The 15241-nt window shown below is 43.5% G+C and overlaps 1 protein-coding gene across 2 annotated transcripts in view; it reads left to right on the top strand.

Moving 5' to 3' along the window:
- Positions 1-7771, top strand: part of pdzd2 (PDZ domain containing 2) — a 90354-nt gene extending 82583 nt beyond the window's left edge. For both annotated transcript variants that reach the window (XM_080892911.1, XM_080892910.1), the window contains 6 exons: positions 41-2273; positions 2392-2497; positions 2572-2673; positions 5015-5258; positions 5527-5661; positions 7246-7771. In XM_080892911.1, the coding sequence (XP_080749037.1) occupies positions 41-2273; positions 2392-2497; positions 2572-2673; positions 5015-5258; positions 5527-5661; positions 7246-7436 (3011 nt within the window). In that variant the 3' untranslated portion in view covers positions 7437-7771. The remainder of the gene's footprint in view (positions 1-40; positions 2274-2391; positions 2498-2571; positions 2674-5014; positions 5259-5526; positions 5662-7245) is intronic.
- The last annotated feature ends 7470 nt before the right edge of the window (positions 7772-15241 follow it).

Raw genomic sequence — 15241 nt, 5'->3', positions numbered from 1 at the left:
TCCTCTCATTCGATCCTGATCTTTTCATGTCTTGTGCCAGCTGTAGATCGACTGCTCAGCCTGGGAGGGACTGTGTGGTCACAGAGCAGTGATGGATCCACAGTGGATCCAGCCAAATCTGTTCAGGGGGGGACTGATCAAGTAATAAGAACACATTTAGGAAAAGCCACAATCCAACCAGACTGTAACTTGCCCATCGTCAATGTAGACGACGTGTTATCAGATGTGAGCCGCGACACCAGTGAGGAAATATCATGTGATGAGCCTGAAACCTGCTGTCCAGGCCAACATGGTGCAGCCCTGTGTGAGAAGCCTCCTTTGGAAGCCAGAGATGAAAAGGGTGCTGCCTTTCTGATGAATAAATGTGTGAACCAACAGAAAGAAGGCAGCTCTGCAGTTTTCAGCGGATCAGGTCCAGAAAAATCAAATCCTAGTTGTAAACACATGGATCCCACTGCAGATGTCAGTGGTTCAAACAGTGACTGCAGTGCAGTGGTAAAGAACATGGCAGATGGTATTGGTGGTGTCTCTTCTACACGGTCACCATGCCAGTTTCTTAACAGTACAGCACCTGTTTCTGCTACAGAGCCACACTTTGACAGAGTTAAAGCGTGTGCAGCATCCAGACACACGAGCGTTTACAGAAACCATGCTCCACCAGCAGCCCACTCCGTCACTGAAAATCTGCATGCAGACGTCTCCCAAAGATCAGATTTACTGAGGTGTGACGACACACAAACATATTCAGTGGAATCCAACCCCTCAGGCTCCAGGCTATCCAAAATGTCAGCGTCAGTGAGCAACAATCACAAAGTCGTGCAGTGTAAAGATACGTTAAAGCCTGACGCTCGCTCCTTACCTAAGACAAGCTCAAAGCTGAAACACCTCGGTTACTCAGACAGTCCTGTGTGGAGGAGTAACTTCAGACTTCAGGTTGAAAGTGGTCCTTCCACACTTAAAGGTTTGAGTATTAAAAAGAAGAACAGCCCAGAGGAGCCTCTTCAAAAACTGTTGGGGAGTCCAGTCCCTGCAGATACAAAGGCTTCCTTCAGACAGTCAACAAATCCAGCAGCTGTGGTAACCATTGGGATTTTGAAGCCCACTAACCAGCCTGATGTCAGGAGTGGCCTAGCTGTGGCCGGAGCAGGTGACACAAAGCAAATAATGACTGAGCATGGAAATTCAGATGGAGCTTTGCAAACTGTGCAGCTGCCCAAAAAAGATATGCATGTAGGTTACGAAGCAAAAGCTGAATCACATGGACCTGCCACTCAGAGGACATTCATGGAAGTGCGACTGTCTTCCTCATCATCATCATCATCATCATCATCATCATCGTCAGCAGCAGCAGCAGCAGCAGCTATGTCACATAGAGACAAAAAGGTTTCAAAAGAAAATAAACACAGAAATGATACAGATGCACGATTAGCAGCAATACATTCATCCACTGTCACCGCAGAAGAAAGAACAGCTGCCTCGGTCACCAACACAGCATTTCATTCACTGTCTTCTACAGCAGCTCATTCAACAAGTAAAGGTTTCAAACCTGTGACAGTTATGGAGACAGAAGAGACAGCGAAGTCCAGCACATCCAGACTGTCCACACAGACCCTGTCCACACGGACCCTGTCCACACAGACCCTGTCCGCACACACTGCCTCGTCTGCAGATTACAGTCCTTTCTCTGTCCGACATAAAATCAAATCCTTTGAGAATCTGGCTAATGTTGACAAGCCCCTGGTGAAAAGCAGTGATCCTCAGCCGTATGCGCTGGCATATAGAGCCCCGCTGAACCAAAGGATTGCAGGTTATATGGAACTGGTTAATGCTGTTGACTTCCGGACACGGCAAAGGAGTTTTAGCTCTTATGTGGAAAATCTGCTTCCAGCCACATCCTGTTCTCTTCGTCTTCGTAAGTCTTCTAAGAATGAAGTTCACAAAGCTCCAGATGGGGCTGCACCACACACTCCTCCAGTGCTGCGCAAGAAACATGGCAGACTTCTCTACAGTAGGTTACGGCAGCTCAGGGCTCTCAGCATGCCTGAGCTGGAAAAACTGTGCAAAGAGGACGTTGCAGGAGGGTGCAGCAATGCAGATAAAACAGACTCTGACACCCAGTCCACTATAGCCCCAGTGACTGACAGCTTTCCAACCTGTGCAACTCCAATGAAAGCAGATTTGAACAGCGTTAACCACAGTGAGGCTGAAGTCACTGAAGAGACTGCTCAGAGGACCCGAGAGACCCATGGCCGGCAGCTCGGCTGGTCCATCAGGTGAGACTTTAAACCAGTCATTGTAAATCACAGCAGCTGCTTTGCTCCAAACATAACTGTGAAATGTGGGTGAAAAAAACACATTAAATGTCCTGATTCGATGGCTTTTTCTCTGCAGTTTAGAGGAGCTGTCGGCTTCACCTGTGAGTCAGTGTAAACTGGAAACACTGCTGTCCTCACTAACAGCGAAAGCTTACATATCAACCCTGCTTCAGCAAACCAAGGTAATGTCTCACTGCAGATACAGAGTCCAGCTGAGTTTGAGTGTTCTTTATTTGTCTCTCTGTGTGTTTTGCAGACTAACAGAAATACTCGTCTTGTTGTCCTGAGTAAAGGAGAAGGTTCAGGACTTGGTTTCAGTATTGCTGGAGGAGTTGACCTCGAGCAAAAGGACATAACTGTAAGTACAAGATGTTGAATCTCTGTTCAGATTCACATCCTTCAGATTTAAACAATAATGTACGGTGACTGTTGCAACAATTTAAAGCACATTTTCTTGCACATTCATTTACTTGCCTTGAATGCCTCACTAAGATATGAAGATTCAGTTAGTCCAGAAAATCTCAAGAAAAGTTTCTTCAAGAGCAAAATGCACCAAACAGTGTGACAAAGCCCACTCTGCTGAGGGAAAGTTCATTAGAGTCACCAGCTACAGAGGTCAAAGGTTACCAGCAGCTCAGATTACAAAACACAACAAGCCTTTCAAAACTTCAAGCAGCAGACATTTGAGGACTTACAGGATCTATTAGGACTTACAGGACGTTTGAGGACTTACAGGATCTATAAGGACTTAGAGGACGTTTGAGGACTTACAGGATCTTTAAGGACTTACAGGACGTTTGAGGACTTACAGGACCTTTAAGGACTTACAGGACGTTTGAGGACTTACAGGACGTTTGAGGACTTACAGGACGTTTGAGGACTGACAGGATCTTTAAGGACTTACAGGATCTTTAAGGACTTACAGGATGTTTGAGGACTTACAGGACCTTTGAGGACTTACAGGACCTTTGAGGACTTACAGGACGTTTGAGGACTCACAGGACGTTTGAGAACTTACAGGACCTTTGAGGACTTACAGGACCTTTGAGGACTTACAGGATCTTTGAGGACTTACAGGACCTTTGAGGACTTACAGGACCTTTGAGGACTTACAGGATCTTTGAGGACTTACAGGACCTTTGAGGACTTACAGGATCTTTGAGGACTCACAGGGTCTTTGAGGACTTACAGGGTCTTTGAGGACTTACAGGAGGTTTTAGGACTCACAGGATCTTTGAGGACTTACAGGACGTTTGAGGACTTACAGGACCTTTGAGGACTTACAGGATCTTTGAGGACTCACAGGACCTTTGAGGACTTACAGGACCTTTGAGGACTTACAGGATCTTTAAGGGCTTGCAGGATCTTTGAGGACTTACAGGACCTTTAAGGATTTACAGGACGTTTGAGAACTTACAGGATCTTTGAGGACTTACAGGGTCTTTGAGGACTCACAGGACCTTTGAGGACTTACAGGGTCTTTGAGGACTTACAGGATCTTTGAGGACTTACAGGATCTTTGAGGACTCACAGGACCTTTGAGGACTTACAGGACGTTTGAGGACTTACAGGGTCTTTGAGGACTTACAGGACCTTTGAGGACTTACAGGATCTTTGAGGACTTACAGGATCTTTGAGGACTTACAGGACGTTTGAGGACTTACAGGACCTTTGAGGACTTACAGGATCTTTGAGGACTCACAGGGTCTTCGAGGACTTACAGGACCTTTGAGGACTTACAGGATCTTTAAGGGCTTGCAGGATCTTTGAGGACTTACAGGACCTTTAAGGATTTACAGGACGTTTGAGAACTTACAGGATCTTTGAGGACTTACAGGGTCTTTGAGGACTCACAGGACCTTTGAGGACTTACAGGGTCTTTGAGGACTTACAGGATCTTTGAGGACTTACAGGATCTTTGAGGACTCACAGGACCTTTGAGGACTTACAGGACGTTTGAGGACTTACAGGGTCTTTGAGGACTTACAGGACCTTTGAGGACTTACAGGATCTTTGAGGACTTACAGGATCTTTGAGGACTTACAGGACCTTTGAGGACTTACAGGATCTTTGAGGACTTACAGGATCTTTGAGGACTCACAGGGTCTTCGAGGACTTACAGGAGGTTTTAGGACTCACAGGATCTTTGAGGACTTACAGGACCTTTGAGGACTTACAGGATCTTTGAGGACTTACAGGATCTTTGAGGACTTACAGGGTCTTTGAGGACTTACAGGACCTTTGAGGACTTACAGGACCTTTGAGGACTTACAGGATCTTTGAGGACTCACAGGACCTTTGAGGACTTACAGGATGTTTTGCTAACATTTTGGTGCCACAGCACAGCTTCAGGTCCAGTGGAGTCTTGATGGCTCAGCCCTGTTTTGGCAGCAAAGGGGGACTGACAAAATATTAGGCAGGTGGTCATAATGTTGTGTTTGATCAGTGCACTTAATTAGTTCATGGCAGATGCAGAAAGGACTGGTTAACCTGAGAGCAACAGTGATCGACTGAAATCAGTCACATATTGCTCAGTGAGTAACTGTCACTGTTGCACCAACTCACCGTGACCTCTCACAGTTTTGTAAAGGCCATGATCCTCCAATAATTCAGGAGACCCATCTGCTTAATGAACACATAATAAATGTATTTAATACATGACTGAATGATATGTATTATTAATATGTTTTTGTCCTCAGGTTCATCGGGTCTTCACGAAAGGTGCAGCTGGTCTTGAAGGTACAATCCAAAGAGATGACAGCATTTTATCCATAAATGGCACCAGTCTGGAGGGTAAAACACACGCAGAGGCTAGATCCTGTCTTCATCAAGCCAAGCAGTCCAACCAGGTCTTAGTGGTCATTCACAGAGACAAAGACAGTGTGCAGTGTATCTCTGACAGACAAGCCTCGGCTACCCAGAAGTCTTTGGAGCGTAGCGGAGGTAGGTTTCCATCTCCAGTGGGTACACAGAGCTTCCTGTAATATTCTCATTGGCTGTAACGTCGGTTTCAAATCACTCTGATGCTGTCTGACTTAGAGTACTTCTTTCGTCAGAGCATTTGACCCTTTTAAATACAAACATTAACCTTGCAAACAGCTCTGCCCGTGGTGTGGTTTCTGCAATCAGCTGAAGTCCAGCGGTCAGCAGCAGCATCCTCTCTTAGGTTTATATCTAACTTCTGTCCTTCTTGGTGTGGGATGTCTTTCAGCTGTGGATGTCAGTCCAGATGGTGCTGTAACAGTGGAGCTTCATAATACTTCTGTTGGACTGGGCTTCAGTCTGGAGGGGGGCAGGTCTTTGAGCCACGGAGACAGGCCTCTCACTGTCAAACGCATCTTTAAAGGTGACTTTTTCTTCTCAGACAAAATGCACACACACTGTGACGTCACAGTGTGTGTGCCGCTGTTAACAATGAACACAAGGTTTCCATGTGACGTAAACTGTGTCTTTGTAACTGCTGGTGTCACAGACGATAATGTTAACATGAATACTGATTCTTGTTTGTTAAAGATTTTATCACATAAACCTTCGGGCTCAAACATAAACATAATGCTACATAGATAACTAGCTTAGCAAACAAATTCAGCCTGGTGTGAATCACAGGGAACATGACTAAAGTCGTTCCACCTCCTGTGTTTCAGTGTACACTCCTTCCTGGTTTCATTCATGCTTTCTTAAAAAAAAATCCCAAAACGGTCATTCTCTTATTTTGTAGGTGCATTTGTAATGAACAGCAGGGATCAGGGGATAGGGCACACTCACTGCAATTCTTGGGACTTTAATCATGAAGCTACAGCAGCAGTTCTGCTTGCATTTGCACAAACTTAACGTATATTTTTCCGGGTCTTTAGCCACAGACACAGATACTTTCATCAGTGGGACACAGAGTGGACGCTACCTTTGTGTTCGTTCATTCAGTAAAAGTTAGTGATTGAAGCCGACTTCAGTGCAGTGTTTGAGCATTAGAAGAGAAAGTAAACACAGCCATCACAGTGAGATCAGTTTATTTTCTTTACCCCTAATTTCTTTAAGAGCTTTAATAGCTGTAGTGCTACTGGGAGAAACACAAAATCTAAGCTGTTTACACTGTGTCTGCCTTAAATCAAACAACGTGACTGTTATAACAGCATTGACATTTCTGTTTGGATGGAAACTTGTTTCCCCCACAGCATTTTCCTCTTGTGGTCAAAATTTGTTGCATAACTTAAAATTTGTGGCACTTGGGTTAGCACGGTTACCTCACAGTAGGAAGGTCCTGAATTCAGTTGTCTGTGTGCACGTTCTCCCCGTGTTTGCCCGGGTTCTCTCCGGCTTCATCCCACAGTCCACAGACATGCAGTCAGTCGGGTTGGGTTAACTGGTGATTCTAGATTGTCCACAGGTGTAAATGTTCGTGTGAATGGTTGTCTGTCTTTCTGTGACAGACTGGTCACCTGTCCAGGGTTTACTCTGCCTCTCGCCCTATGATAGCTGGGATAGGCTCCACCCCCCTGCGACCATGATAAGGATAAACAGAAGAGGATGAATAGATGGAACGCTGGAAAGTTCAACAAAATCAAACTTTACATTTGTTGAACTTTGACCTCAGTGACCATGACAGCTGCATGCGTGTTTTCTTGGAACGGCCACACTGAAAGTAATGATTGCAGTGTATCCTGTGTGAAAGTACCTTTATTATTTATTTAAACACAAATCTTTGACTTAATTCAAATAATGAGAGTCTGTGAGATATGCATATATTAGAGGAGAAATCAGAGGCTTAAATCTGACAGACACTGACAGGGAAGGTTGGTTATAGCCAGGTGAATGGCCATCTCTCAAATCATAGCTATAATTTGAATATATCTTCAGCGTGTAGATCATAAGTAGACCAGAGTAAAATAAGGAGCTTTATCTGAGTCTGAATTGCTGTTCATGTCTAACACAGGAGGAGCTGCAGAGCTTTCCGGACTTATCGAGGTTGGCGATGAAGTCCTGTCTATCAATGGCGGTTCTCTGGAGGGACTCATGCACCATGATGCCTGGAAAATGATCAAAGCCACTAATGAAGGGCCTAAGCAGCTCCTCATACGCAAGCAGAGCAATGTGATGGTAAAAAACAAGGAAACGGAGTCCTGACAGGCTCTACTGTTCAAGCGGATACGTTTAAAAAAAGCAGTTATACATTTTGATGGTTGGACTTTTTGGTTAGCCTTTTTAAAATATCTTTGTATTTAATAATTGGCTGGACACTATTGTGGTGCATAATACGTAATTATGATTTTTCGAATGAAGAGTTCAGTTTATTTATAATAAATTAACTTTTGAACACTCAGAAATAATACATTTGTAAGGCATTCCTTTTTTAAAATAAAGTTGATATGTTGACAGAAAATTTGCAGGTGACTGTGGCTCTAGCATTCCAGCTTATACATCCACACTATATGCCTCTGTACCTATTCACCTATATGGACATCAAGACGAGGGAGCTCTTTGCCATTAATGGAGGAGTTCAGGTATCGGGTATGAAGGTAGCCGATATGGACAATGGCTCCATCCGGTGCTGCAGCCATCTTTCCGGTGCTGGACACAGATATGTATATATATATATACACATGTGTATATATATATATACATGTATATACACATGTATATATATATATACACATGTATATATATATACACATGTATATACAGCTAGAGGGCATATATGGTATCACTCTTGGCTGGAAGCAGTGCTTAAACAATGGAAAAAACACAAACTTTGTCTAAAAACCTCTCATGTTTAGCTGTTTTCCACTTTTTCTTTGGTCATTTTAGCCTTTTTGGCCAGGGTGAAGGGAGTATCTGCCATCAAACAAGAAGACAGCCGCATGTAACTACGAGGGTGTTTGCTAGTTCACCTTACATGCATTAATGTAATAACGTGGTTAGCCTACTCAACGTAAATTACACACGAACAACATTAAGCTACTCACGCAGAGAAGAACGGCTGCTGCTGCATCATCATCCTCATCATTTCTGCTACACTGGCAGGGCTAGGGGCCAGGACTCTCCTCTTCGGGTTTTTGGGAGATGTTGCTAACTCCGGTCCGATAACAGGCACCACACCCGCAGTAGATGCGCTCGGTGTGAGGTCTCGCAGCAAGCTATCAAATACGGCGCATTTTTCGGCTTTTAAAAAAAACGCTATGCGTCGCCAGGTGTTTCATCAGATTCGAGGTGTTACCTCCTTTGACAGTATCACAGTATCAGCTTAAAGCACTTGTTGCTGCTGAGTTTGCATCTTTTGCTGTGAAGTACAGCCAGACTTTGACCGCTTAGCCTTGGGCATTTTTAATCTGTAGCTCTGCTCTAAAAGAACGTACGTACCTGGACCCGCCTACTATCATTGGAAACGTAAAATGATTGGCTAGAATTCAAAGTGTATGACATCTCAGGAAAAAAAAGCACCGAAATAAAGCACCGAAATGTGCGCTGCTTTTCGGTCTGGTTACTACCGTTTATGTCAGAACCGGTGCCACCATGGCACCGGACACCGGTACCCATCCCTATATATATATATATGTGTATGTATACGTGTGTGTGTATATATATATATATATATATATATGTATACAAGAAAATATATAAAAATTTGCCTTTTGGGAAGTCTTTATCCTTCAAGCTCGGGTCCTCTACCAGAGGCCTGGGAGCTTGAGGGTCCTGCGCAGTATCTTAGCTGTTCCCAGGACTGCGTTCTTCTGGACAGAGATCTCTGATGTGGTTCCTGGGATCTGCTGGAGCCACTCGGTCATCTTGGGAGTCATGGCACCTAGTGCTCCGATTACCACTGGGACCACTGTTATAGTCACCCACTACATCTCCTCAGCCCTTGGTATACCTCAAGCTTCTCGTGTTGCTTTTCCTTGTGTATCTTTTTCCTTCCTTTTCTCTTGCCTCACCTATCAATACAGCCTCTTTCCCTTGATTGTCTACCTCTGCAGTCCAGTTGGTTTGGCATCACCAGTTTGTCCGTCTGTACCTGGAAGTCCTACAGGACCTTAGCTCGGTCATTCTCCACCACTCTAGGAGGCATAACCTACTTTGACCTCGGGACTTCCAGGCCATTCGGCACAGATGTTCCTGTACACTATGCCGGCCACTTAGTTATGGCGTGCCATGTATGCCCTGCCTGCTAGCATCTTGCACCCTGCTGTTGTGTCCTGGATTGTCTCAGGGGCATCTTTACACAGCCTGCACCTGGTGTGATATTAAAATACTGATAAACTATAATAAAAATGACACTGGAACATCACTGACTCTAAGTTATCCTGTTGTAACTGAATCTATTTATAGTGTTTCAGGGGTAAAAACGCAAAATATTTAGTTGATGTGTATCTGAGTTTTATTCATGATTTACTGCTAAGACCTGAGATACTTTAAATATGTTAAAATCTTTGGGTTGTTTTTTTTTTTGCTTTGTTTGTTTTTTACATAAATAGTAAAAAAAAAATAAAAGTAAAAAAATAAAAAGAACTAATTCCATCTGAATTTTCAAGGAGGATAGGGAAGATGTTAATAATGCTGCTATCGATAACACGACTGAAGGAATCTGTTATTTGTGGACACTCTTTGCACTGATGAAGAAAATGCTTTGCATCAGTTTCTTGTTTGAAAACAGAGAGTTTCTCGTCTGTTGCACAGTTTGACTAACAGAACCACTTGCAGTTATTTCTGACATTGACCATTGGAGGGCGCTAAAGTGCACAAAATGTTTGTCAGCAGCCTGAATGGCCCACAGGAAGAAGCTGTTTTTGAGTCTGTTGGTGTGGGAGGTGATTGATGTGAGGGGCCAACCAGAGGCCAGCGGGTCAGACAGGTGCTGAGTGGGGTGCGAGGGGTCACCTGTGATGGCCCTGGTTTTCCTGAGACAGGAAGATCTGATGATGGCCTCGAGGGGTGGCAGAGGGCAGGCAATAAATTTTTTGGTCAGTGTTAATTACACTCTGCGCAGCTGTCCTGTTCTCAGCTGTGGCACACCCAGCTAGTAGGAGAGCACATGCTCCGGTAGAAGGCCAGCAGCAGCAGGTTGTTCTTGCTGAGGACACGGAGGACGTGCAGCTGCTGCTGGGCCTTCTTCACCAGGGTGATGGAGGTGTGGGTCCAGGTGAGATCAGCTGAGATGTTGGTACCCAGAAACCTGAAGGTGGAGACAGCTCCACCTGTTCTCCATGTATAATGAGAGGGGAGTGGACCTGTCTGTGCCTCCTGAAGTCAGTTATGAGTTATTTTGTTTTAAAGATGTTCAGCTTCAAGAAGCTAGCTCTTGACCTTGAACAAACACAGATAAAAGCTAAAATGGAGCAACTGGAAATTTAGCCTGCAATTGCAGCATCCAGTGCAAGGCTGAAAGTGTTTGAGGAGTGATTCACGGAGGAGTCCTTTTAAAAGGTGACATATATTTATATATTTAATGATTAGATCATTAAAAAATCGATACTTCACAAATAAGTTATGTATTGGCCCAAATGTTGATGATCCCTCATTCTTCCAGATTGCAGCCTTGTTCTTGGGGGTGATCTCAGCCTGGGACTAAATGAAGAAACACAGCAGAACCTCAGCGCTGTCAGCAGTCCACAAATATAATCAAACAGTCCATGAGCGACTTTGGGCTTTGCGATGCATGGCACTCCTTCACCTCGACATTAAGGAATCGTCTTTCTTCTCACATGTCCATCACTCCTACTCTCATCTGGATTATTTCCCATCAGCAGCTCACTGCTCAGTGACATCTTAGACACTGAGATTCACCCTAGCCATCATGCTCCTGTATTTCTAACACTAAGACATAAGAAGAATACTACACCACGTAAAAACTGGGGATTTAATACATCACTGCTCAAAGATGAAGGCTTAAAGAGTGGACTTTATATTTAGACTATAATGAGCTGTGTGGAACATCAGCATCTGTTCTCTGGGAATTCAATTCAGTTTTATTTATACAGCACCAAATCACAACAACAGGTGCCTCAGGGAGCGTGTTATTGTAAGGTAGACCCTACAATAATACATACAGAATCGCTTTTTTAATATAATTTTTTTTGCCCAAAACGCCAGAATCTCAGGTTAAACCTCACAAATTTCCAACAACCACCAAACAGCTAAAACAGTAAACGAGAGCAGGAACACGGATTCTGCACAAAGACGTAAACACAAAGCGCCGACGGATCAGAATCAGTGAGATGTCGCCCTTCTCACCCGACGGCACGGACACGGTCGGGGCTGAAAGGCGACAGCTCGCTGATTCCGGTGTTTCGGCGGGTCGAGCTTTGTGTTTACACCCTTTTTGCGCTGATTCAGAAGCTGCAGGTTTTATTTCTCTCCAAACGGTATTGACTGAACCAGCAGCAAAAGAAGATCCAAACTACAGATAAACATCGTCATGAATTCACTCTGACTGTTGCTGTTTTGTTTCCACCAGGATAAAATCACACTTTGTGAACAGCTCTCTCTCTCTCTCTGTACTTCAAGAACAGTTTCTTAAAAATCTGTTTTCTGCATTATTCGCTTGCTTGTTACGCACAAGTCTACCGTTGTTTACAGGCTGTCGGACGCTGTTTTTTTTTCCTTTTACTTATGTCCGAAAAGAAAGCCTCATTTCTGCTGTTCAATACTGAACAAATTTAAAGTTTTTAAAATTATGCAAAATTGCAAAACTCTCAGCTGTGTCTCTAAAACCTCTGTAACTCTGCTCTTCTTCACCTCAGCAACATCAGGTAATGTTCAGATGTTGATTAATGGTTTTCTTTCGTTTCTTTCCAGGCCAGGAAAGTCACCTTCATGTTTTTCTGTGTTTTATCCTCAGTTACTTTGACACAAAGGCCTCTGCTGTGATGCTCACACCTTTGATAAAGTCTGGAAAGTGTCAGCTTCCTTTTTATAGATATATAAATATGGAAATGTACTGATGCATGATCTGAATTATAATATTTCTGACTGTCTGAGGCAAAATTTCCCCGAATCGAATCGAATCGTGGATCAAATCGATTCGGGACCTTGTGAATCGGAATCGAATCGATTCTAGAAGTCAGTGACGATACCCAGCCCTACTAGAAAAACCATCAAATATTTACAAGAAGCCTACGTGTCAAGATCAGGAAATACTGAACAAAACACGCAAAACAAAACTAGAATTAAATGAAATCATTAATAAAAAAAACAGTTCTTAGTACAAAGACTTCACTTGCAGAATTTTGAACATGGTAATAAATCCGGTTGATTTCTGGCTAACCAGCTAAAAATAAAGAAAGAAAAAACAAGTATATGTGCTGTTAAAGATTTATCTGGGAACACAATATATGACCCTGAAAGAATAAGCAACACACTGTATATCCCTCAAGCTATCGTCCAATATCCCTTATTAATGTAGACCTCAAAATAATCTGCAAAGTTCTCTCAAAGAGATTAAAGAAGATACCTCCTGATGAAACTGGTTTCATAAAAGGCAGACACTCATCAAAAAACAGACGTAGATTACTTAATTTAATAGACTACTCATGCAGTAAAAACCACAATATTGTCTCTAGATGCAGAAAAAGCGTTTGACAGAGTTAACTGAAAATTTGTATTTGCAACTTTACACAAATTTGGTTTTGGATCCTCTTTCATTAATTGGTTAAAAATATAACAACAGCTCGTGTCAGAACAAACGACCAAACATCCTCCAGCTTCTGTCTCCTGAGGGGCTCCAGGCAGGGATGCCCACTCTCCCCTTCACTGTTTGCAGTTTTTATCCAACCACTAGCAGCAGCAGTTAGACAGGCTGCAGTAATGAAGGGCATCAGATGCAAGAATGTAGAACATAAAGTCAGTCTCTGTGCAGATAATGTGTTGCTTTTTCTCCAAAACTCACAAACCAATCTCTCTGAGGTAATTGTATTAATAAATTGTTTTTCAAGAGTTTCAGATTATTCAATAAACTGGTTAAAATCTGCAGTTCTTCTGATTAATTTCTCCTTCCATAATTCTTCTTCTACCCCACTGCAATCTGGAAATATTAAATATTAATTATTTAATGTCTCTCCTAAGCTTGCAGATTTAACTAAATTAAACCACATCCCACTTTTAGAGAAAGAAAAAGACGATCTGGCCACATGGAAATCTCTACCCAAAGGACCAAGGACAAAGGACTAGATCTGCCTAACTTTCAACAACACTTCTTAGCCCGCAGGCTTCATCTCAGGATGGTTTAAACACACCCTCTTAGATGAGCCCTGGGCAGATGTAAAACTTTGCACTAATCCAGAGATTTCAGACCATTTATCAGCTCAAACATCAAACGACATGATGCTTTAAAAGCATCAACATCAGCTCTTCTCTGACAGCATGGTGGGAGTTTGTAACAATGACGGAGTCTTCATGCAAACGCCTATCTGGAACAACCCTGACATACTACAGAACAATGATATGGTTACAGCAGGGCCTTGGGGTGCAGGGGAGGCACCATGCCCTGCTGTGTTTTAAACACACTTTAAAACAGCACACAGCAACAACACATATGAGTGGGCTGAGAGGTCTTCACACCTTACTTATCACACTTTATTAGTTACTGATACTTATACTTATCTCGGTTGTTGCTGTGGTCTCCCTGCTGTGTTGTTCTCTTTTTGTGTGTTTCTTCTTTTTTCTTCCAGCAGCTGATCCAGTGGATAAACTGTTTATGCTGAGTCTGAGTCTGCAGGGGGTCCCAATGACATCATGCCTCGTCCCTGTACCGAAGACGCCACGTCCCGGTGGCCCCCAGGATTACAGACCTGTGCCCCTGACCTCCCACATCATGAAGACCCTGGAAAGACTCATCCTGGACCAGCTCTGACCCATTGGCAGGATGGATTGAAGGATCCCCTTCAATTCGCTTACCCGCCCCACCTCAGAGCTGAGGACGCCATCATCTATTGCTCAATCGTGCCTACACCCACCTGGACCAGCCGACGAGCACTGTGAGGGTCGTGTTTTTTGACTTTTCCAGTGCTTTTAACACCATCAGGCCGATCCTCCTGGGTGATGAGTTAACAGCGATGCAGGTGGATGCTTCTCCCATGTCCTGGATTGTTAATTACCTGACAGGAAGACCACATGTACACATCCTGGACAGGGAGGAATGCTGGTTTGAGCGCGGAGTCAAGGAGGCCATTTACGTGAAAAGGGAAAGACCATCTCTGAATGGAGGAGGGGCCTAAGGGTCCATCTGTCACCATCTTACAATGCTGTGATTGCAGCCATTCCCCAACTCTCTGTGATTGGGACTCATGACCATTGATCAGTGGTTGTTGATCAGTGGTCATGAGAATTTGCGTAATTATGATGAAGGAACTGCCCTCCCAGCCCATTGTTCCTTCACGGCTGGTTTCAGTCAAATGCAAATGTGCTGTTTATAAGATTGAAACCTGCAGTCAGCTGAGACTGAAGACGTCACCTGATGATGACGAAACGTTTCTCCCACAAAACACTACGTCCAGGTGAACCGAATCAACTTTTGGCGACACAGGAAGTTATTTCATCGAAATGCCATTCTTATATATCTCTGTAATATTCTTGATATTTATAATTGAACTATTTGTATGTATTAGAGCTATTTCTTATATTTTGTAACTATGTAATATATTGTATTATTTAATGTTCAGTCTGTTACAGTTACTGTCTGGAGCAACTGTAACCACGTACTTTCCCAGGGATTAATAAAGCATGCTGATTCAGATACAGGCTGCGTCCACACTAATACATTTTTGTTTGAAAACGCATCGTTTTCTCTCCGTTTTGGCCTCCCGTCCACACTGAGACGGTGTTTTCCCCGAAAACGCAGCGTTTGGAAAACGCTCTCGAAAACAAATACATTTGAAGACGGTGCTTTCGCGTTGCAGTGTGGACGGTGAAAACAGAGACTTTCGGAGACGCATGTTAGT

Source organism: Rhamphochromis sp. 'chilingali' (assembly GCF_963969265.1).
Source record: "Rhamphochromis sp. 'chilingali' genome assembly, chromosome: 10".
Classification (NCBI taxonomy): Eukaryota; Metazoa; Chordata; class Actinopteri; order Cichliformes; family Cichlidae; genus Rhamphochromis; species Rhamphochromis sp. 'chilingali'.
Note: the sequence above shows the minus strand (reverse complement) of the source record. Positions and strands in the feature narration are given on the sequence as shown.